General features: G+C 39.0%; 1 protein-coding gene across 6 annotated transcripts in view; it reads left to right on the top strand.

Moving 5' to 3' along the window:
• Positions 1–26409, top strand: part of ACACA (acetyl-CoA carboxylase alpha) — a 284911-nt gene that overhangs the window by 210929 nt on the left and 47573 nt on the right. For all 6 annotated transcript variants that reach the window (XM_059379646.1, XM_059379645.1, XM_059379644.1 and 3 more), the window contains 3 exons: positions 609–706; positions 5293–5413; positions 5997–6107. In XM_059379646.1, coding sequence (XP_059235629.1) covers positions 609–706; positions 5293–5413; positions 5997–6107 — 330 coding nt within the window. The remainder of the gene's footprint in view (positions 1–608; positions 707–5292; positions 5414–5996; positions 6108–26409) is intronic.

The following is a 26409-nucleotide window of genomic DNA, read 5'->3' as shown; positions in this document are numbered from 1 at the left end:
CGTAAATAATTATGAAAAGTTAGTGTGATTTTTTAAATGTAAATAGGAATTATGAGTTTACTGAAAACAGCAAAAGGCATGAATTCAGTGTTCACTGGTGATTATCACTGCATAGAGTTCTGATTTTAATATTACCTTTCCAGTTTTGTGATCCTTTCAATGATCTCTTACCCATTTATATTTTGATGGAACTATGAATTTGAGAAAGTAAAGAATAGTAATCCACACAGTTCTTTAATTTTGTGCTGATGTCTTTAATAGAGGTGTCACAAAAGATTGGAAAATGACCCTTTAACCCTGATGAAAATGAAATGGATGGAATATACTTGCAGTTGTAGCTACAAGATATCTTGTTTCAAGGATAGTCAGTGACTAGAGAAATAAGAACCTTCCACCTTTCAAAGGAGGACAGTCTATTGCTGGTATTCTGTTAGTCAGAAACTTAAAGAAGTGATGTGGCAATTTTTTTTTTATTTTATTACTACTGGTGTTTTTAGCCATGTGGCAATTTAAAGTTAGCTTGGGAGCTGTGTTGTGCATGCTCTGCTGTGTCTTCTGGTTATGTGCTGATAGCAAATAATGAGTTAAAAACTATTTGTGCTTCACAGGGATACAAATATTTATATCTGACCCCTCAGGATTATAAGAGAGTCAGTGCTCTCAACTCTGTCCACTGTGAGCATGTAGAGGACGAAGGAGAATCCAGGTGGGTATATATGTCATAGAATAATTTGGCCATGGATTAGAGAAAGGAGAATATGATCATTTCTTCCTCACTGTCCTGCTGATCATGACCTTGAAGAGCAATCCAGATTGCTTGTTATGTAATCAGGGAGTCTTAAGTTTGAATCATAGCTCTACTACTCAGTAGCTGAAAGAACTTATTGATTGATGGGAGGTTTTTAAATTATGTTTAAAATATTTCTTCATTTTAGAAAAAAAGTTGGAAATTGTAAATAATTATGAAGAAGAAATAAAAATCAGCTATAATCCTACCAAGATAGTAATTTTTTTGAAGGTTTATTTATTATTTTAGAGAGGGTGAAAATGCAAGCAGGGGGAGGGACAGAAGGAGAGATAGAGAAAATCTCCAGCAGACTCCCCACTGAGCACTGAGCTTCACATGGGGGCTCGATCTCATAACCCTGAGATCATAACCTGAGCTGAAATCAAGAGTCGGACTCAACCAAGTGAGCCACCCAGGCATCCTGAGAGATAACTACTATTAATGTATATTATATTCTTGCTGCCTTTTCTGTGTATATATGCCTCCTTTCTACATAATCAGAATCATAATGGAAAAACTTTTGTAATTTGTTCTTTTCACTAAAAACTATTTTGGGGGAAATTTTGTATATTCTTAAAATATTATATAAAAATATGATATTTAATGGCTTCATAATAATTTATCAAAATAAATATATATTTTTTTGAACATTCAGACTGTTCCTACTATTTTTTTTTTTTTAAGATTTTATTTATTTATTTTACAGAGAGAGATCACAGTAGGAGAGAGGAAGGGAAGAGATCACAGAGAGAGGAAGGGAAGCAGGCCCCCTGCTGAGCAGAGAGCCCGATGTGGGACTCGATCCCAGGACCCTGAGATCATGACCTGAGCCGAAGGCAGCGGCTTAACCCACTGAGCCACCCAGGCGCCCCCAGACTGTTCCTACTATTTACTGCTACATTCCTGGGCTAAATGTTTTTTTGTTTTTGTTTTGCTTTTTAAAGATTTTTGTTTATTTATTTGACAGAGATCACAAGGAGGCAGAGAGGCAGGCAGAGAGAGAGGGGGAAAGCAGGCTCCCTGCTGAGCAGAGAGCCCGATGCTGGGCTCGACTCCAGGACCCTGAGAGCGTGACCTGAGCTGAAGGCAGAGGCTTAACCCACTGGGCCACCCAGGCGCCCCTAAATGTTGTTTATTTTTATAAAAACTTTTAGGAATCTCTCTCATTATTCCCTTTGGACTAATTTCTAAAAGTGGAATTATTGGCTAAAAATAATGGCTGTTTTAAATATATTTTTGATAAATTCAAATTGCCCTCCCAAGATCTGCAGTCCCACCAGAAATACCTGATAGTTTGTTCTTCCCCCTTAATTTTCTGTACCCTTGCCAATATTGATTTTGTCAATTAATAAAATAAGATTAAAAGATCAATTATTATTATTATTATTATTATTATTTTAATTTGACAGAGAGAGATCACAAGTAGGCAGAGAGACAGGCAGAGAGAAGGTGAAGCAGGTTCCCCGCTGAGCAGAGAGCCCAATGTGGGGCCTGATCCCAGGACCCTGGGATCACGACCTGAGTAGAAGGCAGAGGCTTTAACCAACTAAGCCACCCAGGTGCCCCTATTTTAACTATTCTAATGGGGCAGATTTCCCTGCATTGTTAATTTTTTCCCCCGCGTTTTACTAGCTATTTTTATCTTTTTATATTAGGCTCATTTTTTTTAATAACCAGAAACTTTCCATAATGATTTTAATTCAAATTATATTACATTTATCAATTAATTTAGGAAGATCTGACATTTTCATAACATTAACTCTTGCCAGCAAGAAACATGGTATATGTTTTTCCATTTATTGAGGTGTATCTTCTAAAGTTTTGTGCTTTTTTTCATATAGGTTATGCCAGAAGTTCCCAGTCTTTCTTGATTCATAACACCCTTACTGACTCAGTAACCTCAGTAAAGGTTAGCACCTTTGGGCTAAAAGATATACCCAGTATTTCTGTTTATTAAGTAGTCAGACCCAAACAACTTCATAAGTACTTATACTCTAACAATAATTATTTGGGAGGTATCATATACATAAATGAAAAGGGTTTTTAAAAAAATTTTTAAATAATTACAGTTACTTACTAACGGGATATCTGCATCTATACGAAATCTCAAGACTTGGATTAATCTTGGATGTAGCCACCCTTATTTCTTGTTCTGCGTTGATTTTTTGTGCAGAACTTGGTTTTTTTTTTCCCACAGAAACTGAAAACCCAGCTTTGCAAAGATAGGACATTTTCAGAGGAATGTAGTATTATCTAATGTTTAATTATGAACTACCTAAATCTAGTAGTTCACCTGGAATCCAACAGGTACTCCATATCATAGTGTTTCTCTCAGGTATTCAAAATATCCCACAGTATCCCTGGAAGTTCACCTTGACACCGGAAGCACTGTGGTGCACCATGTGGGTATAATGAGGTTTTGCCATTTTTTAAATGTTTATTCCTAAATATTTTGCACCTTTTCTTGCTGTTCTGAATGGGATTCCCCCTCCCCATTGTATTTTTTAACTCTTTATAACTGATGTTTTAAGAAGCTGTTAATTTGTGGAGTACCTGGCTGGCTCAGTGCATTAAGCGTCTGCCTTCAGCTCAGGTCATGATCCGGGAGTCCTAGGATCAAGCCCCACATCGGGCGCCCCATCAGCAAGGAGTCTCCTTTTCCCTCTACTCTCCCTTGCTTCATGCTTTCTCCCTCTCAAATAAATAAATAAAACCTTTTTAAAAAATATTGATTTTGCATATTGCTTTTGTTAAATTAGCAAGTCCTTTTTCTTCTCTCAGCTACAGTTTCCTCATCTATAAAATGAAGATCAAGTAAATTAATATATGTAAAGCCCTTAGCACAGGACTGAGTACATAGTAAGCAGTTGAAAATCCTGGCCACTATTACCTGTAATGAGAGGACATTACCTATCACACTGGATTGCTGTGAGGATCAAAAATCATATATATTTATGGATGTGTTTTGTTGATTGTATTATACTATACAAAGATTTTTATTACAAATAACATTAAATTTAGTACTGCTTCAAAAAATTATAGTCTTAACACTAGAAGACTCAGACCATAGAGGAGAAAATCGGAAATTTGTGTTCTTTTTCATGTAATACAAAGGGAGAAGAAGCCACTTAAGTCATGAATCCCTGTGAAGCACTATGCAGTCCTTAGGAGGGAAAAGATCTGCTTTGCAGGAAAGGCTGACTGGACCCAGGATTGTTTGTGACTGCATGGCATGTGAGCCTTCCAGAAAGGACATATTAAACCCCCCCTCCAATTATTGTGGCTTATTAACCCCTTAAGGGAGATTAGCCCTACCTGCAACGTACCTCTAGCATTTAGTGCCTAGATACAGAGCAAAAGGAAGAATTGGAGAATTCCTAGGAGAGGCTAAAAATAGAAATGCAAGGGAATCTGGGAAGTAAAGATGCAAAGCCAGAGGCCAAAGGCAAGGGCAAAGGGAAGGATTTGGTAGAAGGTTAGAAGTAAAGAAAGAAGGGAACAGAGAACTATAAGGGTAAAAAAGTACTTTAAGAGCCACCGTGGGATATTTATTTATTATTTCAATTTATTAAACTATGCCCAGTGCCAAACTTTCTGGATACACACAGAACAGTAAATAATATACGCCCATCTCTACTTCCGACTTTGTATTTTTCCTTTCTTTTATTAGTTGCATTCCCCATCTCCCATTTCCCATTATTAGCTATCACTCCAAATCCCCTGCCAAGAAGACAGATGAGTGGCTCCCACTGGATTCACAGGATGCTTTCTGGACAACTTGGCCAGTATTTCATTTCCACACACATTCCACTTGCCCCTCCAGAACACTCGAGCCAGGACCCCTCCGTGTATGCACATGATATTTATGAAAGAGCAGGAATGGGCATGTACTGTTTTGATCTTCCTCTTAGTCCTGTCTTGAAAAGAGAAAGGATTTTTTGACTTGAGAAATTGGGCTAAGCATTCTCACTCGGCCTCTGAATTTTTTTTTAAATTCCTTTGTAACATTTATCTAAAATTGTTGATTTAATGGCTACTGTTGATTATAGGGAGATCTACATTGACCCCACTTTTAAGAAACTTGTTCTAGAAAGTAAGACAGGGCCTCTAAAATCGGAGCGCCATCTATGTGTCAAGCCCTTTCTTTGTTGCTTTAATTTAACTCTCATGTCAACCCTTAGAGGTAGACATTATCTCCATTTTACAGAAGTTACTATTATCTCCAGAGTTACATGGCTGCATGTGTCAGAGCAGGGATTTAAGCCTGTCTACTTAATTTCAGATTTTGCTCTTTCTGCTATACTATATTGCTTCCAGCAAGAATAGGCACCACGCTAAGGAGGAAAGATACTTGAATGAAAAGTATAAGAAGAGTATATAAGACCTCTGGCTTTAAATAAACTTGCAGGATGCTTTTAGCAGCCTTTGAATGGCTATTACTGTTTTTAAATGGATTGTTACTTTTGTGTTTAACCTTTATAATTTGGCATGGCTGTATCCATTAGGTACAAGATAACTGATATTATTGGGAAGGAAGAGGGACTTGGAGCAGAGAATCTTCGGGGCTCTGGAATGATTGCTGGAGAATCCTCATTGGCCTATGATGAGATTATCACCATCAGCCTGGTAAATCTTAACAGAATATGACCTTTTTGAAGGACCGACTGTGTGACTAGGAGTTATTTTTGTCCCATCTCTGCTATTCAGTCCCAAATGAGAATATTTCTTAAAAATTATATATCTACAATTTGATTTTCACTCTGCATCCTAATGTAAATAATTGAATATCCCAGATAAACCTAGCACCTCATTTTAGCCTTTAACTTTTTTCTCTAAGCATTCTAACATACCTATAACAGCTTGAATTTCTTTTTTTTTTTTTTAACTAATTTTCCTCTTACCTCTAGTGTAGATGCCAACCACCTGTGAAACGGGCAAAAGTATAAGAGAAGTAAAGAGCCTATGAACCTTTAAGGGTCTAATACTTGAATCATTCATCGAATTCTGTACCATCTTTTCTTTACCAGGGAATTGTGAGGCTTAATATTATTAATCAAACTTTGCAAAAAGCAGTATTTTTTTTCTGTTAATGTGGATTTTATACATCTGTGCCTTAGTTCTTACAGCGGGGGAGGGACATAAATATGTGACATGTAGAATTTATTCTTTTCTTTCTTTTTTTTTTTTTTTGAATTTATTCTTTTTGAAGGTTACATGCCGGGCCATTGGGATTGGGGCTTACCTTGTCCGGCTGGGACAGAGAACCATCCAGGTTGAAAATTCTCACTTAATTCTGACCGGAGCTGGGGCCCTCAACAAAGTAAGTTTCTAGGGTCTGGGAGAAGTATGTGAAGCTGTTTGGAGATGATTGTGAATTCTTAATTCAAGACCCTGATTGAGGAGAAGCCATTCAGGCCATGCCTCCTTCAATCTTGTTTCCCTCTCCCTCCATCTTTCCTGCCCGTCACCTTGCTTACCTATTCATTCATTCATTTATTGTATTCAGCAAATAATTTAAGGACCTGCTATGTGCCAGGCACTGTTCCAAGCCCTTTGGATATGTTCATGAACAAACCATATAGAACTCATGCTGTGAAGGATTTACATTCTAGTGTCTTTCTAGAAAGAGAATTAATTGAATGCTTTTTTTTCTGCTCTCCTTCCCTTTTTCTCATCTATGAATAAGTGAAGAGATCTCTTCCCAGATGCGGAGCTGTCTCTGAAACATCTTCTGAACGTATTGACAATATCAAGTTTTAATGTTCTGAGAAATTTGTGAATGTACCTCTTAAAAAGGACAATTAACAGTGGTCCATTTTACATAGAGGAAGTAATTGGTAAATACTGAATGGAGAGATAGGTGGACAGAAGCTTGGATGGATTGCTGGAAAAGAGTATGACAGAGATTTATCATGCCCGAAGAAGAAATTCTTACGCAAGATGCCTGGGTGGCTCAGTCAGTTGGATGTCTGACTCTTGATTTTGGCTTGGGTCATGATCTTGGGGTTGTGGGATCAAGCCCTGCATCAGGCTCTGTGCTCAGTGGGGAGTCTGCTGGAGGTTTCTCTTTCTCCCTCTGCCCCTCTCCCCTGTGCTCATCATCTTTCTCTTCCTCCTCTCTCTCTCAAAATAAATCCTAACAAAGAAAGGGTGGTGGGAGGGAGGAGGAAGGAAAGAAAGAAGGAAGGAAGGAAAGAAAAATCTTGTGCCGTTTTAATCCGAGCTCATTGGGGCTTTTCCAAGGCGGGGGGAAGAAAAAAAGTTTGTGAGGTCACTGCTTGTAAGAGTGAAAACTATCTAAGAATACCTGGATGTACAAAAGGCGATGTAGTTCTGATTTCTCTGGAGACATAGGAAAATTATTTTCTCTCCAGAGCCAGGAATATGTAATAGTCTAGGACCGGCTGGCTCACCTTGTACAACTAATGTAACCTCTCAGCTCCTCCGATTTCTTTGTCTGTCAAAGGGGGCTAATAATTTACACACTTAAATGATATGGTGGACATCAAATGGGAAAACATGAGTAAAAGTACATCGTACCTGGCACAAAGTGTTGATCCTCTTTACAACTTCAGTTCCCTATTCGTCTTTCTTACATGATTTGCTGATTTATCTTGAGTTATATGCACGCTGAATTATATCAGATACTGGGTTTACTAGACTTGCACAGACTTTCTCAAACCTTGACTTTCCAGGGGAAAGATAGGAATCAAATGTCCTGTTATCTCCTTTTTGAAAAGCTGATATATCCACTGGTCCAGTTAGCTTTTGGAGCTGTCAGAAATGAGGAGAATCGTTTGATGTGATCAGTTTGCTCTCTACATTCATATGAGGTCTGTATCCTTGCTTTTCCCTCCAAGTAAAGGCAAAAGCAGAACTACCAATGGCAAACTTGGATACCCCGCTCCCTTTTTGGAAAGTGGCTTAGAAATAAAGATTGGGAACTGCCACTACAAAGGAGACTATTACTGTGGGAGTAACTGCTGAGAATCTTATTTTATTTTATTTTTTTTCAAGTTGCTCTTTTGGATACCTTCTTAAGATGAGATATTGATGACTATAGAAAAGAATTGTAGGTGTGACTATCTGTAAGGGTAGAATTTTAAAAAGACACATGTATTCCCTTAATGTTCCCATCCTTTCCCCTTAGCAAAAAGCTAATTTCTGAAATGTATTTCATTACGTTTTCTTATTTTCTTCCTAATAATATGTTATACGCAAAGAGTAATACAAAAAGCAAAGGTGCTTTTGCTACTGCTGGGGGTTTTTGTTTGGTTGGTTTTTGGTAAAAACTTGCTAGTTGCCTTCCATTTGTGCCATAAAGAAAGCACTAGGGAATTTTTCTTAAAATCTGGTTGAATTGTTCTGATCAGATTTATTATGTTCCCCCCTCTTCGTAGCCTGCAGGGCTGCTTGTTGAAGGAGAAGTGTAGTTGCAGGGGGAAAGACAGGGAAAGCTGCAGCCGTAACTTACCAGACAATGCTCCTTTTCAGAAGGATGTGATCATTTGTAGCTGAAGGGAGAGATCAAGTTATAGAGGTTACCTAATCCTGCCCTGCCTGCTTCACTGTCTTCATGTCAGTGCCTCTTCAGTACATAGACATGTTGTTGGAAGACACCCGATTTCATGCAAATTCATTCAGAATGTCCTGTGTGCCCCTTCGCCTATCCAGGATGAAAAAGGACACTATACGGAAGCTGTACGCTTAGATTGCTTCTTCCGACTCACTCCTTTTGCATGTTCTGTCTTTGTGTATAAGTGGTGCTTTCGACATCTCTGTTTGCCTTTCTTTCTGTAGGAATCTGTCTCTGTGGGTGTGTGCAGGTCACTCTGAGGGCGAGTCTCTTCCTGGGTGAGTGCTGGTGTCTCTCTTTGTGTCTGTATCTTGCTTCTAGGTCCCTCTCTTTCTCTCTGTATGCCTCCCTGAGTATCCATGTGTGAGGAAGTCTTTGTGTGTGTCTGAAAACACTGTAGAGCTTCCTTAAGCCTTAACCATTTTGCTCGGGTGTGCGTGTACCTGTGCAAAGTGGAAATGTAGGTAGTATATGCAGGCTTTGAGACTGTAAACATTTGACCCCCACCTTTTTGAGTCTTCATCCTTTATGTTAAACATTGGGGTGAAGAATAGGAAGGGAGGGGGTGTGCAGAGGTTGTAGGAAAAAAGAAATCTGTGTGTGCAAGTGCCGATCCCGTTGACCCCTTTGAAAATTGAAATAATGATAATGCGCGTCTCCTGACTGCATCAAAGTATCAGCACATCAAAAGCCAGGAGGCATGAAATGCAAATGATAAAGTGAAAGCAGATGGATTGTGCATGATCGCCTGATGCCCAATGAATTTTAAAAGGTGCCGGTTTGCAAGGGGGGGTATGGTGGGGGTTGGGGGTGAGGGGACTGAAATAAACACGTTATCCCTGCAATTTTTTTTTTGTTCTTGACGCTCACTCCTGACAATATTTTTTCACACTTGAGTGAACACCCACTCCATCTCTCTCTCCCTTTCTCCCTCTCTCTTTCTCTCTCCTCTCCAAATCCCCCCCACCCCGCCCCCAGCTCTTACACGTCTCAGGTCATGTCGCTGCAGCTCCGGTGGAAATAATAAGATATAAACCACGAGGTTGTTATTTGCATAGAAATAGCATGGAGCCCCAGGCAGCAAGGGAGAAGGACACAGGGATCATTTGTCTAAAATTTTAATGAAAACTTTTGCTGAGGCAGAGATTTTTTTTGGAACTTTCTTTCTCCCTGCTTTTCTCCTCCCCTCCCTACCCCACCCCCAAGCCCCATCGCTGATTTGACTTAACATGGTTCAATTTAAAGAGAAAGGGTTGACACACCACCTATCATATTCCTGTAATACAGCAACATGTAAATTGTTTGTTCCTTTAATAGATATGAAGCTGGAGAGACACACATTCCCAACTTAATACATTGCATGTATGCGTCAAGCTTTTATGGCCACACTCCATCTCAGTGCACACGTGATGTTGCCTGTCGTTAGCCGACCTGTTTTTAATTAGTTTAGACCTTCCTACCTTTTGCTTCCAAAGACTCTTACTTTTTAAAGGTTTTCTCTTTGTAGCCAACAGTAGTAACCTGCAAATAAAAAATAATATTCTGGCAGTTTCCTGTTTTTTTTACTTTCAGTGGTTTTACTGTACATTTACACATTTTATTCAGGGGCACCATCCTTTGCCACTGTGTCTTTTGTTCCAAAACCAGAAAGTGCTTCCTGCATTTGTATTTTTATCCCTTTACCCTTGCCTCAGTATTTGTATAATCTCTTTTCTTGTCTATCTTGCTCTCTGTTGCCCATAGTTATTTGTAAAACATTGAGAATATTACCAAGTTGAGAAGTGCGGTATCTGGGTTTTTTTAAGTGCCGCAGAAGCACATTTGCCATTTAAACTAAAGACAGTGGACTGGTCATTAGAAGCAGTCTGGATGACTTTATTTGAAACTTAAAATCAAGAACATGAGTCTAGCTCCTTGCAACCTTCTGGGGTGAGCTAGTGGTGTCAGGGCTGTTTTACAGATGGGAAGACTAAAACAGAGGTAAAGTGACTTGGTTCCATAGGCAGAGATTAAATCAGCATGAGAACATGAATTTCCATGTCTCCCCCAAATTTCATTCAAGATGGGCTCAGTCCCCTGTGTTTAGTGTCCACAAAGCCTGAGAAGAGAAGATGGTCTGATCATTTTCCTTTTTGTGCAAATGTCATGGGCATGATGACCTAACTCAGAGAGGCTTCCAAGGGTCTGCTATCTCATGTCACCCAAGGTAGAAGATCATGGGTTTCTAGCTCTACAAACTGTAGGCTGTAGGTGGCAGATGGCTTAGAATACCTCACTGAGTGGTAAGACAGATCTGGTGGATGGGACAGACTAGCTGGCTTGAAGGGTGTCATGCTAGTCTGGCAGAGACAGCAGCCTGTCTGCTTCGGGAACTGGTGAGATGGACCCTTATAGGGCTGGGACAGTTTTTAGTCATAAACTCCTAAGTCAAGGTGCCACTGGATATTTCCAGGAACTTTCAGATTTACTTCCCCTACCCCAGCACTCCTCTCTGTTTCTACACAAGATCTTGAACATGACATTAGGTGGTGGGTAGGCTCAAAGGACGAGTATTGTAAGGGAACACTGATATAAATGAGACCTGCTAGTTCTCAGTCCATCCCCCAGATTGGTGAAATATACACAGACAAATCAGAATTTGCAATTTATAGCCTATCCTAATTGTCTGTGGAGGTAGGCATGTGCTAATGGCTGTGATAGATGGATTTTAGATTCAGGAGTTGATATGTGACATTTTAAAGCTTCTCCTTTAAGGGAAAAAAAAAATTCCCATAATCTCATCTCCCTTACCCTGTCTCTACTGAATCTGCCGGAAAAGAAGAGATTAGATGGTGGTGTGGCTAGGGCTATATATGTTAGGCCAATAGGGCCCTAATTCTAACCTTGCTTTTGAGAGTTGATACAAGTCCTTCTCTGGATCTTAGTTTCCAAATATATTTTTATGTGTCTGTGCAATGTGAAATGTGAAGTTGTTGCTCATTTTGTCAGATACAATATCAGAGTTCCTCCCATGAGCTTGTGGGACTGGGGACTTGTATATTCTCTGTACTCCCCCGTGACTCTGTGACACACAACATGAGAGAGTCATGGAGGCTCAAGAAGGGAAGGAGAGAGGAGTGCCTGGCTGGCTGGCTCAGTCAGTGAAGCATGTGGCTGTTGGTCTTGGGATCACGAATTCGAGTCTCACACTGAGTGTAGAGATTACTTTAAAGAATTATAAATGAAAATAATTTTTTTTAAAAAGGAAAGATAATTTGGCTCTCACCATGAGTGAGCATTATAACTTTCATGTAACTTAAAGAGCTGGAATGGTTAAAAGCATGGACACTAGACCCAAGCTACATGGGTTTAATTCCTGGCTCTACTACCGACTAGTTGTGTGACCTTGGGACAATAACTTTGCTGGGTCGCAGTTGTACTAACTGTTAAATGAAGATAATAATAGTACCTGTTTACCAGGTCTTGTGAGGATTAAATGTGTTGATACAGGTAAATCACTGACATTGTTGCAGTGGTCCCTGAGATGAATATGGAGTCCTTTCTTGTTGCAACTCATGATTCAGGCCCTGGAAAGGAAATAAAAACACAACATTCTCTCTACTTTCTGATCCTTTGAGAGCAAAAATTCCTTTTAAGAAAATGTTAGGTGTCAGTGCCTGCCGTAGCAGTGCATTCATGTATTGACTTTCCCAATAGATGTTATCTAAAGACAATCACCGCACTTTGGAAAGCCATTAACGTCAGAGACGCCATGTTCAGTCCTGATAGGGTAGTATATGTGTCAGTCATCTGTCTACAGGAGTCCCCAAGGACTTGTTGCTACAATAGCCCATAATCACTCTAAGGATCAGACCAGCAATTTGCATTTTTAAAAGTCCCTAACTACCTATTTTCACAATAGACAGTCCCTGTACTCCGGAAGCTCCAGATGGGATCACTCTCCCTTTAAAGAGGGCATTTGAGCTTCCTTTCTGAGTAAGCCTGGCTTTAGCATTATGAATGAGTTCTCAGAAAGGATTGCAATGGGCACATCTTGGTTTTCAAGCCCTATTCCCCCATACCCCAAACACACACACACACACACACATACACACAAACACGCACACATGGAATGGGCAAACCTGGCCCCATTTTGGGGGTTAGTCTATGTTTCATTTGATGTTCCTCAGGTTTGGTAGTTCCTCAAGGAGTTGTTTTGTGTTTCACCTTGGTTCTTCAGGTATGTTTGACTCCATTAGGGAATCACTGTGACCTGCACTCAGCCTGATCGTCCGGTTTGGAGATCTTGCAGGGTATAATTTCTCTTTAGAGCTCCTTTAGACATTGCCTCTGACTAGAGAGATCTGTGTAGGTATGGTGGCTTGGAGACTACTGAACTTCTAGATGAAGTGAAAGCTCTGAAGCACTGCCTGAGGCTTTATTTTTTTTTTTTTAAAGGTTTTATTTATTTATCAGAGAGAGCAGGGGAGAGAGCAAGCACAGGCAGGCAGAATGGTAGGCAGAGGCAGAGGGAGAAGCAGGCTCCCCGCTGAGCAAGGAGCCTGATGTGGGACTCGATCCCAGGACGCTGGGATCATGACCTGAGCTGAAGGCAGCTGCTTAACCAACTGAGCCACCCAGGCGTCCCTGCCTGAGGCTTTAAATACAGACTCAGGAATTGCCGTGTTTGACAGCCTCTTAAAATTTGCTCAAACTTCTTGAAGTTACAAAATCTGTAGATTAAAAAAAAAAAAAAGCAAATAGAAACTATTGATTATTCCCCTCCCTGCCATTTATTAGGTAAGTAACTTTGGGCTTTCATCTATTTCAGTCTCAGTTTCCTCTTTACAAAACACATTTCCCACTTCAAGATGAAGACCAGAGGATCTCTTGATCTGAAATACTCTTTAATTTCTAGTACTCTGTTATGCTGTGAAGATGTATATTAATTTGTAGCCAGGAAATTATGTTAGGCTGGAGCAGGGGGAGGGTAGATTGGGGATGAGGGTGGGTAGGATCTAAAATAGTTGCTACATATAAGGGTGTTATATACTAGGTAGATTACATATTAGTGATATGTGAAGTTACTACATAGTAGCAAGATTAGGAATGGGAGTTGTAAACCATAATTACTGAAAAATGTGTTCATCTCATTTCTTGTCCATATTACGAAAAACAAATGCCACATAGTAGTTATGGTAGTACTGCTACTACTGACGACAGCAAGTGGCCATAGAATTATAATTATTGGAAGTGGAAGATCTTCAAAAGCCCAACCACCCAACCATTGTTTGAATTTCTTCTGTAACACCACTGCCAAATAATCATTTGGTTCTGCTTGAAAAAACCCAGCTGAAGGGGAGCTCGGTACTTTATGAGCCAGTCCCTTTCATCTATATGAAGTTCTTTCTTACATTTAGCTACAGCCTGTTCCTTTGCATAGACAGGCCAATTCCTTTTTTAAAATAGTGTTCAAAATTAGCAAAGCAGCTCCTAGTGTGGTGGTGTAACCATGTACTTTGCTTTCAGAGTCTAGCCTTGTCTTAAGAACAAACACAGCAAAGATGAAAATGCTATCCAAAGATAGAAAGGAAACTGGTTTCATAAATAACATTCTTGCCAGCCAAAACTGAAATGAAGGATTACAGGAGAAACAGCTCAAACTTCCACCATTTGAAAGTACTCTGTAGAATGTTGGGGGTCTGCTGTGTAGTGTCCCATAAAGCGTTTGGAGCCTTATTATCTCCTGTTTCCCCACCACTGGCCTTGTTGACCCTATACACAGAGAATGATTTCTTGGGTCTGTGTGTTTAGATACTAGTTAAAACTCATTGGGTCCAATGGTAGGTAGTACTTATTTCAGGAATCAGTAAAGATGATGTGGACTGAGGTACGCAACCAAATCTAAAATCTAAACCAAATCTAAAATCCTAGAATCAGTACCCTCTCACCTCACTGAGCAGCCTCCAGCTCACTTTCTATATGTGCACCTTTGTCATCTCTCTGCCATAGCTCCAGAGTGTCCATTTCAACTTCCAGGATTGTGCTGCTTTCTGAGTGTTGGGAGGGAAGAAGTGCCTCTGTCTCGCAGGCTCCGTGGCATGCAGGGTCTCTGCACTTTCTGCCTCTAACAAAACACTGTCCCTGAACGCAAGCTAAGTGCCCTTGTAGGACTGTGAGCATGATCCCATAGGTAGAGCTGATCAGCTTCTTCATTTTTCAGGCAGTCATATGTTAGACCTTCTTATGCTGGATTTTCTTCACCTTTCTCTCTTTCTATAAATGTTCATAGCTCTGTCTTTGCAAATTAGTGTTCACTGGAAGCTTTGCTATTCCATTTACCCTACTCTTCTCCCTTTAACCTTTCTTCTCCCCAGTCCCAGCCTGAAACCCAAGTAAATTAGCTTCTCACCCCTGGCCCCCAGTTTAAAAAAAAAAAAAGAACCATGCTCCTCCAACAGTGTCTGTTCTTGGATTTGCAGTCAGCAGCCATCTCCAATAACCATCAGGCTGTCAGCTTTGCAGCTCCCCACTACCTCCCACCTCCCCCATCACTCACCAGAGGAAAAAGAGAACCAGAGCAAGAGCTTGAAATATATCATGCAATAGTGTATCATGAATTTGTTGTGAATCACAGCGGTGAAGCAGGTTTATTTATTTCTGAGACCTTAAATCAATACAAAGTAGGTCTCTTAGTTCTGAAGCTGGGATGGAGTGTGAAAAAATGAGCCCATTGTACTCTTAAAACTTTGGGGAAAGGAGATGACAGCTATATAATTCCATTTACCAGGCACTAGGGGCTTTAATGTGAAGGTGACAGGGAGCTCTTTGTGCATTTAGAGCACCATATCTTCTAAATAAAAGATCTGTAGACTTGATAGTGGAGCATAGCTCCAAGTTTAATAATCTCCAAGCATTAGACCGAGCCAATATGTTCCCAAGTCAGAGAGTTCCCCCCCAAACACTCATAAATTAAAAGTGCAAGAACTGCACACGTTGGTAGATTAGGAATGCAAGGACTCCAGTCTTTCCTAGGAGAAAGACAGACCTGGGCTCTGGCTGTGCACAGGCTGCTCTGTGAATATGATAAAGACGCAGAAAATGAGACTATTTAGAAACCTGGCTCCTGGCTGTTCGTCATTCTAGGGAATGTCCCCTGTGCTGGATCCATATCTAGCTCTGTCCTCTCTCACTGGCCATCTTCATACATCTAATCAGCTAATGTACACAGCCAGGAGTGTTGAATTATGAAAGGAGAAGCTTTAAGAGCTGGTTAGATTGAACTACAGATTACCATGCCCAAGCGTCGAGTTTTTCTGGTTGATTCTTGACTGGTTCCTCATTTTAATAATGTCTCAGTGTGTGGAATTTAAGCCTTTTGAAATAGTATGTTCATAAGAGAAATTGACAAATCAGTGTTATTAAGGAAAAGGACCCACCCAAATTTCACTAACAGCATACAGTTCAAATATGAGAAGTGAAGACCATTGGAACATATAATCAAGTTTTGAGTATCTTCATTTTCTATCTGACCCACTGATAAAATATGCCTTTTCTCAACAGATAAAGCAGGTTTATACAGCTCAGTAGAGCAACCCTAATATAATATGGCTTGATATTAGATAGAGTTACTAGCTTAATTCAGGCTCAGGTAGAGAATTTTGAAAGAAAAACCCAATGTCTGCACTGGGGAAAACTTAAAGGATGGGAAAATTGAACCACTCATTTTGCTTAAGAAAGCTGCTACATTTATAACACTAATATGGAAGTTTTCTTTTGCTTATAGTAGTTCAACTTGCTGAAAATATAAATCAAAGCTGAGTTTTTATAGAGCACTAAGCATTATGGCAGTTCACATGCATTTACTGCATGCCAGTTAGGTGTAAAGTTCTGTTCTTGTGCTGTGGGCATACAAAGATGATTTCTGCTTTCATGGAGCTTCACATTTAGCCTTGAAAGACAGTAACAGGCTTTTCATGTGTTCTAAGGGTAAAAAATAAAATCGCTGCCCACCCTATGTAAATAAGAAAACACAAACAAAAAGGCTGCTGGGATGAACAGCTGGTGCTACTGCATGAGAAATGGGGCCCCGGCGAGCATGGAACTCTTGACCTCACCCCCGGTGGGCCCAGGAGGTCAGTCACACAGCCCTCTGCCTTCCACACCAGCCTCATGTCTTCTGTCCTCGTCAGAAACCCACTGGAATTTTTAAAAAACTTTCCATCTTTTGAAAACATCTGCTAGAAGAATGTTATTGAGAATATGTGAAGACTCTTCACAACTCAATTATAAGAAAACAACAGTCAGTTTAAAAATGCTTTAATTTGGGGGACGTGGGTGGCTCCATCAGTTAAGCATCTGGTTCTTGATTTGGGCTCAGGGTCGTGGGATGGAGCCCTATGTTGGGCTCCACGCTCAGTGAGGAGTCTGCTCGAGATTCTCTCTCTCCCTCTGCCCCCTGCATGCCAACGCTTGCTCACTCTTTCTAAAATAAATAAATCTTTTAAAAATTAAAAAATGATTATTGACATTGGGGAGGGTATAGTGCTATGGTGAGTGCTGTGAAGTGTGTAAACCTGGCCATTCACAGACCTGTACCCCTGGGGCTAAAAATACATTATAAGTTTATAAAAAAAAAATAAAAAGATTTTAAAAATTTAAAAATGGGTTTAATTTAATTTTCTAAAGAAATTTGAACAGACATTTCAGCAGAAAAGATAGGAGGATGGTAAATGAGCACATGAAAGGTTGCTTATCATTAGGGAAATGCAAATTTAAAACCACAATTAGGCATCACTAAAACAAAGGAAAAAATGTATTTAATAAAGGAAAATTTTAACTGACAATATTAAGTATTCATGAGAATGCAGAACAACTGGAACTCTTGTACATATTGGTGGGAATGTGAAAGGGAACAGCCACTTTGAAAAAATGTAAACAAGAATGAGATCTTGCTATTTGAAACAACATGGATGGATGTAGAAGATATAATGCTAAGTAAAATAATCCAGTCAGAGAAAGACAAATACCATATGATTTCACTCATATGTGGAATCTAAAAACAAAACAAAGGAACAAAGGAAAAAAGACAAAAAACCAGACTCATTACAGAGAACAAAATGATGGTTTGTAGAGGGGAGTTTGATGGGGGTGATGGGTGAAATAGGCAAAAAGTAAAAGAAAAAGTACACTGATCTAGATGAGCCCTGAGTAATACAGGAAATTGCTGAACCATTATATTGTATACTTGAAGCTGGTACAACACTGTATGTTAATTGTATTCCAATTAAAAAGAAAAGTTTGGCACCTTTTTAAAAAAAGACAAATTTTTGTATACAATCTGCAGTTCTCTTCCTGGGAGAAATGAAATATACATCCACACCAAAACCTGTCCACAAATGTCAGTTGCAGCTTTATTCATAATATCCCCAAACCAGAGATGACCCACTTACCTAAATGTCCACCAAGAGACAAACAGATGAACAAATTGTGGTACTTCCATAAAATGGAATATTATGTCACGTGAAAGGAACTTCTGACACCTATATCAGCATAAATGAATCTCAGATGTATTACACTAATTGAAACTAGACTCCAAATACTAGGTAGTATATTTATATTTATAGACATCATAGGAAAGTAAAACTTTTGAGACAGAACACAGGGAAGAAGGGAATTGATTATAAAGGAGATAAGGGAAATTTTTTTAATCCAAGTGTAGTTATCGTACAGTATCATACTGGTTTCAGGCATACAACATAAGTGCTTCAGCAGTTGTGTACATGATGAAGCGGTCACCACCATACAGCTAGCTACCACCAGTTATCTTAACAAAGTTGTTACCATATTGGGTTTTTAAAAAAGATTCTATTTTTTTGTTTGTCAGGGAGCAAGAAAGCACAGGCAGGGGGAGCAGCAGGCAGAGTGAGAATCAGGCTCTCCCCTGAGCAAGGAGCCCGATGCAGGACTCAATTCCAGGACCCTGGGATCATGACCTGAGGCAAAGGCAGCCGCTTAACTCACTGAGCCACCCTGGCAGCCACCATATTGTTGACTATATTGCCTATGTTTTACATTACATTCCCATGACTTGTTTTTTTTGTAACTGGAAGTTTGTACCTTTTAATCTCCTTCCCCTATTTTGTTTACCCTCCCCCCAACACACTTCCAATGGTGGCAACCACCATTATGTTTTCGGGAGTCTATTTGGTTTTTTAGATTCTGCATATAAATAAAGCCATATGGCATTTGTCTTTCTCTGATTTATTTCAGTTAGCATAGTATCTTTAATGTCCATCCATGTCATCACAAATGGAAAGATTTTTTTTTATGGCTGAGTAATTCTCTATTATACACACACATCTTCACTATCCATTCATCTGTTGATAGATACTTAGGTTGCTTCCATACTGTGGCTATTGTACATAATGCTACAATGAACATAGGAGTGTATGTATCTTTTTGAATTGGTGTTTTCATTTTGTTTGGTTAAATAGCCAGAAATGGAATTGCTGGGTCATATGGTAATTCTATTTTTAATTTTTTTGAGGAACCTCCATACAGTGGCTGGTCCCATTTGTGTTCCCATCACCAGTATATGATTGTTCCCTCTTCTCTTCCTCCTTGTCCAAAATTTGTTATTTCTTTTTTCTTTGTTTTTGATACTAGCCATTCTGATGGATACGAGGTTCTATCTTACTGTGGTTTTGGTTTGCATTTCCCTGATGATTAGTGATGTTGAGAACCTTGTCATGTGCCTCTTGGCCATCTATATGTCATCTTTGGAAAATTGTCTATTCAGGTCCTGTGTCTGTTTTTTAATTGGATCATTCTTCTTTTTATATACTGAGTTGCGTGCATTCTTTCTATATTTTGGATATTTACCTCTTATTGGATATATCATTTGCAAATACTTCCCATTTATTAGGTTGCCTTTTCATGTTGTTGATGGTTTGATTCACTCTGCAAACCCTTTTTAGTTTGATGAAGTTCCATTGGTTTATTTTTGCTTTTCTTGCCATTGCCTGTGGAGACCAATCCAAAAAAATATTGCTAAAACTGATGTCAAGAATTTACTGCCTATATTTTCTTCTAGGGATTTATGCTTTCTAGTCTTACATTTAAGTCTTTAAGCCATTTTGAGTGTACTTTTGTGTAAGTACGGTGTAAGAAAATAGTCCAGTTTTATTCTTTTGCATGTAGTTGTCCATGTTTTCCAAAACCATTTATTGAAGAGCCTGTCTTTTCCTTATTGTATATTCTTGTCTCCTTTATTTAAAATTAATTGGCCATATAAGCATGGGTTTATTTCTGAATGCTATATTCTGTTCCATTGATCTGTGTCTGGTTTTGTGCCAATACCATAATCTTGAATTACGTATAGCTTTGTAACAGTTTGAAATCAGGGAGTGTGATACCTCCAGCTTTTTTGTTCTTTCTCAGGAGTGCTTTGGCTAGTTAGGTCTTTCATGGTTTCATAGAAATTTTAGGATTATGTATTCTAAATCTATGAAAAATACCATTTTGATAGGGTACTTTGATGGGGATTGCATTGACTCTGTAGATTCCTTTAGCTAATGTGGACATTTTAACAATATTAATTCTTTCAGTCCATGAGTATAGATGATCTGTCCTTTATTTGTGCCTTTTTCAGTTTCTTTCATCAGTGTTTTACAGTTTGAGAGCACATGTTTTTCACCTCCTTGGTTAAATTTAATTCTAGGCATTTTATTCTTTTTGTTTTAAGTGGGATTGTTTTCTTAATTCCTCTTTCTGCTAGTTCATCGTTAGTCTATAGAAACACAACAGATTGGGTGCCTGGGTGGCTCAGTGGGTTAAGCTTCTGCCTGCGGCTCAGGTCATGATCCCAGGGTCCTGGGATTGAGCCCCACATCGGGCTCTCTGCTCAGCAGGGAGCCTGCTTCCACCTCTCTCTCTGCCTGCCTCTCTGTCTACTTGTGATCTCTGTCTGTCAAATAAATAAATAAAATCTTTAAAAAAAGAAAGAAATACAACAGATTTCTATATATTATTTTTGTATCCTGGAACTTTACTGAATTAATTTATTAGTTCTAATAGTTTTTTTTTTTTTTTTAAGATTTTATTTATTTGAGAGAGAGAGAAGGAGTAGGGGGAAGGGCAGAGGAGAGGGGAGAATCAGACTTTCTGCTGAGCAGGGAGTCTGATATGAGGCTTGATCCCAGGACTCTGGGATCATGACCTGAGCCAAACAGGCAAACACTTAATGGACTGAGCCATCCAGGTGCCCAAGTTCTAACAGGTTTTTTGGTGGAGTCTTTGGGGTTTTCTCTATAGTATCATGTCATCTGCAAATCATGACAATAAAGAGGTATGCTCTTCTTGTCTAAATTGGATGCCTTTTATTTCTTTTTCTTGTCTGATTGCTGTGGCTAGGACCTCCAGTACCATCTTGAATAAAAGTGATGACAGTGGGCATCCTTATCTTATTTCTGATCTTAAAGGAAAAGCTTTCAGCTTTTCACTGTTGAGTATGATGTTAGGTATGGTTTTGTTATCTGTGCCTTTTATTATGTTGAGGTATGTTCTCTCTATACCCATTTTGTTGAGAGTTTTTTATAAATGGGTATTGATTCTTACTAAATGCTTTTCTGTATTTATTGAGATGACCATATGATTTTTATACTTCCTTCTTTTTTTTTTTAAATGTGGGGTATTACACTGATTGATTTGCAGATATTGAACCATCCTTGCATCACTGGAATAAATCCCACATGATTATGGTGTATCATCCTTTTAATGTATTGTTGAATTCAGTTTGCTAATCTTTTTTTTTTGTTTTTTGAGGGTCTTTGCATTTATGTTCATCAGGGATATTAGCCTGTAAGAGTGTGTGTGTGTGTTGCTTTGTGGTTTTGTTATCAGGGTAATGCTGACCTCATAGAATGAGTTCAGGAGTAATCTTTTCAATTTTTTGGAATAGTTTGAGAAGGATAGGTATTAACTGTTTTTTAAATGTTTGGTAGAATTCACCTGTGAAGCCATCTGGACCTGGACTTTTGTTTTTGGGGAGTTTTTTTTGGTTACTGACTCAATTTCATTAATAGTATTTGGTCTGTTCAGATTTTTTTATTTATTCCTGATTTAGTCTTGGAAGATTGTATGTTTCTAGGAATTTATCCATTTTTTCTAGGCTGTCCCATTTGTTGACATATAATAATTATTCACTGTAGTTTGTTATGATCTTTTATATTTCTGTTGTATTGGTTTTAACTTCTCTTTCATTTCTGATTTTATTTATTTGGGCCTCTTTTTTTTCTTATGAGTCTGGCTAAAGGTTTATCAACTTTGTTTTCATTTCTAAGAACCAGCTCTTAGTTTCATTGGTCATTTCTGTTGTTTTTGTAGTCTGTTTCATTTTATTTCCACTCTGATCTTTATTATTTACTTCTTTCCACTAATCATGGGCTTTGTTTGTCCTTTTTTTAGTTTATTAGGTTTAACGTTAGGTTGTTATGTGAGTTTTATTGTTGTTGTTGTTTACTGGAGTAGGCCTACATTGCTATTGAACCTTACCCCCCTTAGAACTGCTTTCGCTGTATCCTGTAGATTTTGGAATGTTGTGTTTCCATTTTCATTCGTCTCAAGGTATTTTTTTTATTTCCTCTTTGATTTCTTCAGTGACCCATTGGTTGTTTAGTAGTGAGTTTGTTGTTTATCCTCCACATGTTTGTATTTTTTTCCAGTTTTCTTGTAATTGATTTCAAGTATGTACCATTGTGGTCAGAAATGATGCTTGGTATGATTTCAGTCTTCTTAAATTTATTGGTACTTGTTTTGTGGCCTCACATATGATCTGTCTTTGAGGCTGTTCCATGTGCATTTGAAATGAATGTGTATTCTGCTGGTTTTGAATGGAATATTATACACATACAAACACACACGCACATATCTGGTAGGTCCATCTGGTGTAATGTGTCATTCAAAACCACCGTTTCTTTGTTGATTTTTCTGTCTGGGTGATTTATCCATTGATATAAGTGAGGTATTAAAGTCCCCTGCTATTATTGTATTACTGTCAATTTCTCCCTTTATATTGGTTAATATTTGTTTTTTTATTTATGTGCCCCTATGTTTTGTGTGTAGATATTTGAAATTGTTATATCCTCTTGTTGGATTGATCCCTTTACCATTATGAAATGCCCTTCTTTGTATTTGTTTTAAAGTCTATCTTGTCTGGCATAAGTATCGCTACCACAGATTTCTTTTATTTCCATTTGTGTGGGATATCTTTTTCCATCCCTTCACTTTCAGTCTGTGTGTGTCTTTAGATCTGAAGTGAGTCTCTTGTAGGCAGTATATAAGTGGTCTTTCTTTTTTTTTTTAATCCATTCAGCCAGTCTTTTGATTGGAGCAGTTAGTCCATTTATGTTTAAAGTAATTATTGATAGATATGTACTTATTGCCATTTTGTTGATTGTTTTCTGGATATTTTTGTAGATCATCTCTGTTACTCTCTTCTCTTGCTCTCTTGATTTATGATTTGGTGACTTCTTTAATGTTATATTGGCATCCCTTTCTCTTTATCTTCTGTGTATCTACTATTGATATTTGGTTTGGGATTATCATGCGGTTCATATATGATATCCTGTGTATATAAGGCTATTTTAAGTTGATGGTCACTTACGTTCAAGTGCATTCTAAAAGCACTGCGTTTCCATCCCCCAACCCACATTTTATGTTTTTGATGTCATCTTTTATATCTTACTATTTTGTGTATTTTTTTTAAAGATTTTATTTATTTATTTGACAGACAGAGATCACAAGTAGGCAGACAGGCAGGCAGAGAGAGAGGAGGAAGCAGGCTCCCTGCAGAGTCCCATGTGGGGCTCAAACTCAGGACCCCTGGATCATGACCTGAGCCAAAGGCAGAGGTTTTAACCCACAGAGCCACCCAGGCGCCCCATATATCTTACTATTTTGTGTATCTTTTGACCTCTCTTGTAGGTCTAGATGATTTTTATTACTTTTGTCTTTTAACCTTCATACTAATTATGAAGGTAGTTGATCCACTACCTTTACCATATTTTTGCCTTTACCAGTTAGATATTTTCCTTTATAATAATTTTAATAATTTTCCTATTTCTAGTGATGGCCTTTTCTTTTCCATTTAAAGTCCCTTTAATATTTCTTATTAAGCCTGGTTTGGTGATGATGAACTCCTTTAGCTCTTGCTTTCTGGGAAACCCCTTATCTCTTCTATTCTGAGTGATAACCTTGCTGGGTGAACTGTTCTTGGTTGTAAGTTCTTCCCTTTCAGCACTTTGAATATATCATGCCACTCCCTTCTGGCCTGTAAAGTTTATGCTAAAAAATCAGCTCATGTGTAGATGGAATTAGAGGGTATTATGCTGAGCAAAATAAGTCAATCAGAGAAAGACAGTTATCATATGATCTCTCCTATTGGAGGAATTTAAGAGGCAGGGAAGGGGGTTGTGGGAGGTAGGGAAGGAAAAAAATTAAACAAGATGGGATCAGGAGGGAGACAAACTGTAAGAGACTCAATCTCATGAAACAAGCTGAGGGCTGCTGGCGGGGGGTGGTAGGGATAGGTAGCTGGATTATGAACAGTGGAGAGGGTATGTGCTATGGTGAGTGCTGTGAAATGTGTAAGCCTGATGATTCACAGACCTGTACCCCTTGGGCAAATAATACATTATATGGTAATTTTTAAAATAAAAATAAAAATTTTTTAAAAATCAGCTCATGGCCTTATGGGGGTCTCCTTGTACGTAATAAATTTTTCTCTTACTTCCCTTAAGATTCTGTCTTTAACTACTGACACTTTGATTATAGTGTATTATAATCAATATAGTGATGTATAGTATAGTATTATGTCTTGGTGTGGCTCTCTGTGGGTTCATTTTATTTGGGACTGTGTTTCCTGGACTTGGATGTCTGTTTCCTTCCCCAGGTTACGGAAATTTTCATCCATTATGTCTTCAAATAGGTTTTCTGTTCCTTTCCTTTTCTCTTTTCCTTCTGGGACCACTACAGTGCAAATGTTAGTATGCTTGCTGTTGTCCTAGAAGTCCCTGAAACTATCCTCATTTTTTCATTCTTTTTTTCTTTTTGCTGTTCTCATTGTATGGGTTCCACTACTCTTACCTTCCACATTGCTGATCCACTCTTCTGCATTATCTAATCTGCTATTGATTCTCTCTAGTGTATTTTTCATTTCAGTTATTGTATTCTTCTGATTTGTTCTTTTTTATATTTTCTCTCTCTTATTGTGTTCTTCCATTTTCTTGAGTTTAGTGAGCATCTTTATGATCATTACTTTGAACTCTTTATCTGGTAGATTGCTTATCTCCATTTCATTTAGTTCGTTTCCTGAGATTTTCATGTTACTGTTTAATTTGGAATGTGTTCTCTTGTCTCATTTTGCTTAACTCTCTGTGTTTATTTTTATGTATTAGGTAGATCACTTTTATCTCCTCATCTTTAAAAAGTGTCTTTATGTAGAGTCTATCCTTTGGAGCCAGTAGCACAGTTAGTGCATACTTGCTAGTGTGTGAGGCTGGCCCCTCAGGGTTTTACTCTGGTATTGGGGGGAATGAGGAGTCTACGGGTGAATGCTGGAGTGTGGTGAGTAGTGCTAGCACAGGAGATGGAGAATGTCAGAACTGTCTCTCACTGCTACCGGGCCAACTAGGTAGAAGAGGGGATGAAATTGGTGTCTGCTGATGCTTCCTTCCCTGGAGAATATTCCAGCAGATCTCTGCCCCTCTAGCACATGCCTTAAAATTAGTCAGTGAATCTCCTTCACATGTAACTCCCATGCTTTTCAATCTACTGCCTCTACACTGGGACTTGGAGGTAGTAAAATTATGTGAGCCCTTCATGTACAGATTGTTTCCTGCTGCCCTCCTGGACATAAGCCCTACTAGATTTCAAAGCCAGATGTTATAGGAGCTCTGCTTGCTGCTGCAGGTCCCCTGAACTGAGGAGCCCGGTATAGGGCCGGGACCCCTTATTCCTCAGGGAGGGCCTCTGTAGTTGCAGTACCCCTCCCACTGTAGGTCACCGTGCCAGGGGTGTGAGTCCTGACTAGACCTAACTGCCCTGCCCACTCATCTTGATGTGGCTTTTTCTTTATATTCTTAGTTGTATAAAATCTCTTCTGTTAGTCTTCAGTTCATTTTCAGAGATAGTTTTTCTATATGTAGTCGTTGTTCTGATTTGTTCGTGGGAGGATGTGAACTCATAATCTTCCTGTGCTGCCATCTTGATCCCGCCTCCTAGAGGGAATCTTTTGAGGTAATCTTGATGGTGGTTGTATGAGTGTATATATTTGTCTAAATTCATAAAATTCTACACCTAACAATGATTTTTCTGTATGTAAATTATACCTCAATAAACTAGATTTTTTTATAAAAATTTCCATATTTGGAAGCAATTTATTTTCAATACATTCAAGTCTATAGATCAATGAGCAGTTGTTGGATCCCTGAGAGAAGTGATTTCTCTTTGGCAATCAATTTTCACTCTGGAAGCCTATGCCTTTTCTCATACGTTTGACAGGCAAACAGTCATATGGCTCTTCTCTACCCCCATAACATTAAAAATGCATTTCTTTCCTCACATAGTCCACCTTCAAATCCTTGTCATCCTTCTGCGTCTAACTCATGACTCTGTTTGCCCCACTCCTCAGTAAGCAGAGGTCTTTCAGGGGCCTATATCTCAGTCTCCCCTTGGTATATCTTCTCCCCATCACTGGTTGCCCTGTCCCTTTCTTTACTCCCAGTTTACCCATCAGCAGACCCAATCACTTCATAATACTGCTGTGTGTGGAGAGGGTTTTGGTCTTGCAGTGGATGGTCTTGAATCCAGTTTGGGCTCAGGTTGGAGGCTCTCCTATCTTGTGCCAGCAGTAGTTCACTGTGTCCCTTCTCGATCCCCAGTCCTAGACTACCAGCTGCCAACCAGCACTCCAGTTTGCCAGTGACAAGTGGCAATGAAGAGGGGAGAGGGAGTTGTAACCCTTAGTCCGTGTATCAAGAGGCTCTGTTTTGGGAACCCCCAAACG

Source organism: Mustela nigripes, chromosome 16 (genome assembly GCF_022355385.1).
Source record: "Mustela nigripes isolate SB6536 chromosome 16, MUSNIG.SB6536, whole genome shotgun sequence".
NCBI classification, from domain to species: Eukaryota; Metazoa; Chordata; class Mammalia; order Carnivora; family Mustelidae; genus Mustela; species Mustela nigripes.
This window is presented reverse-complemented; position numbering and strand designations above follow the sequence as displayed.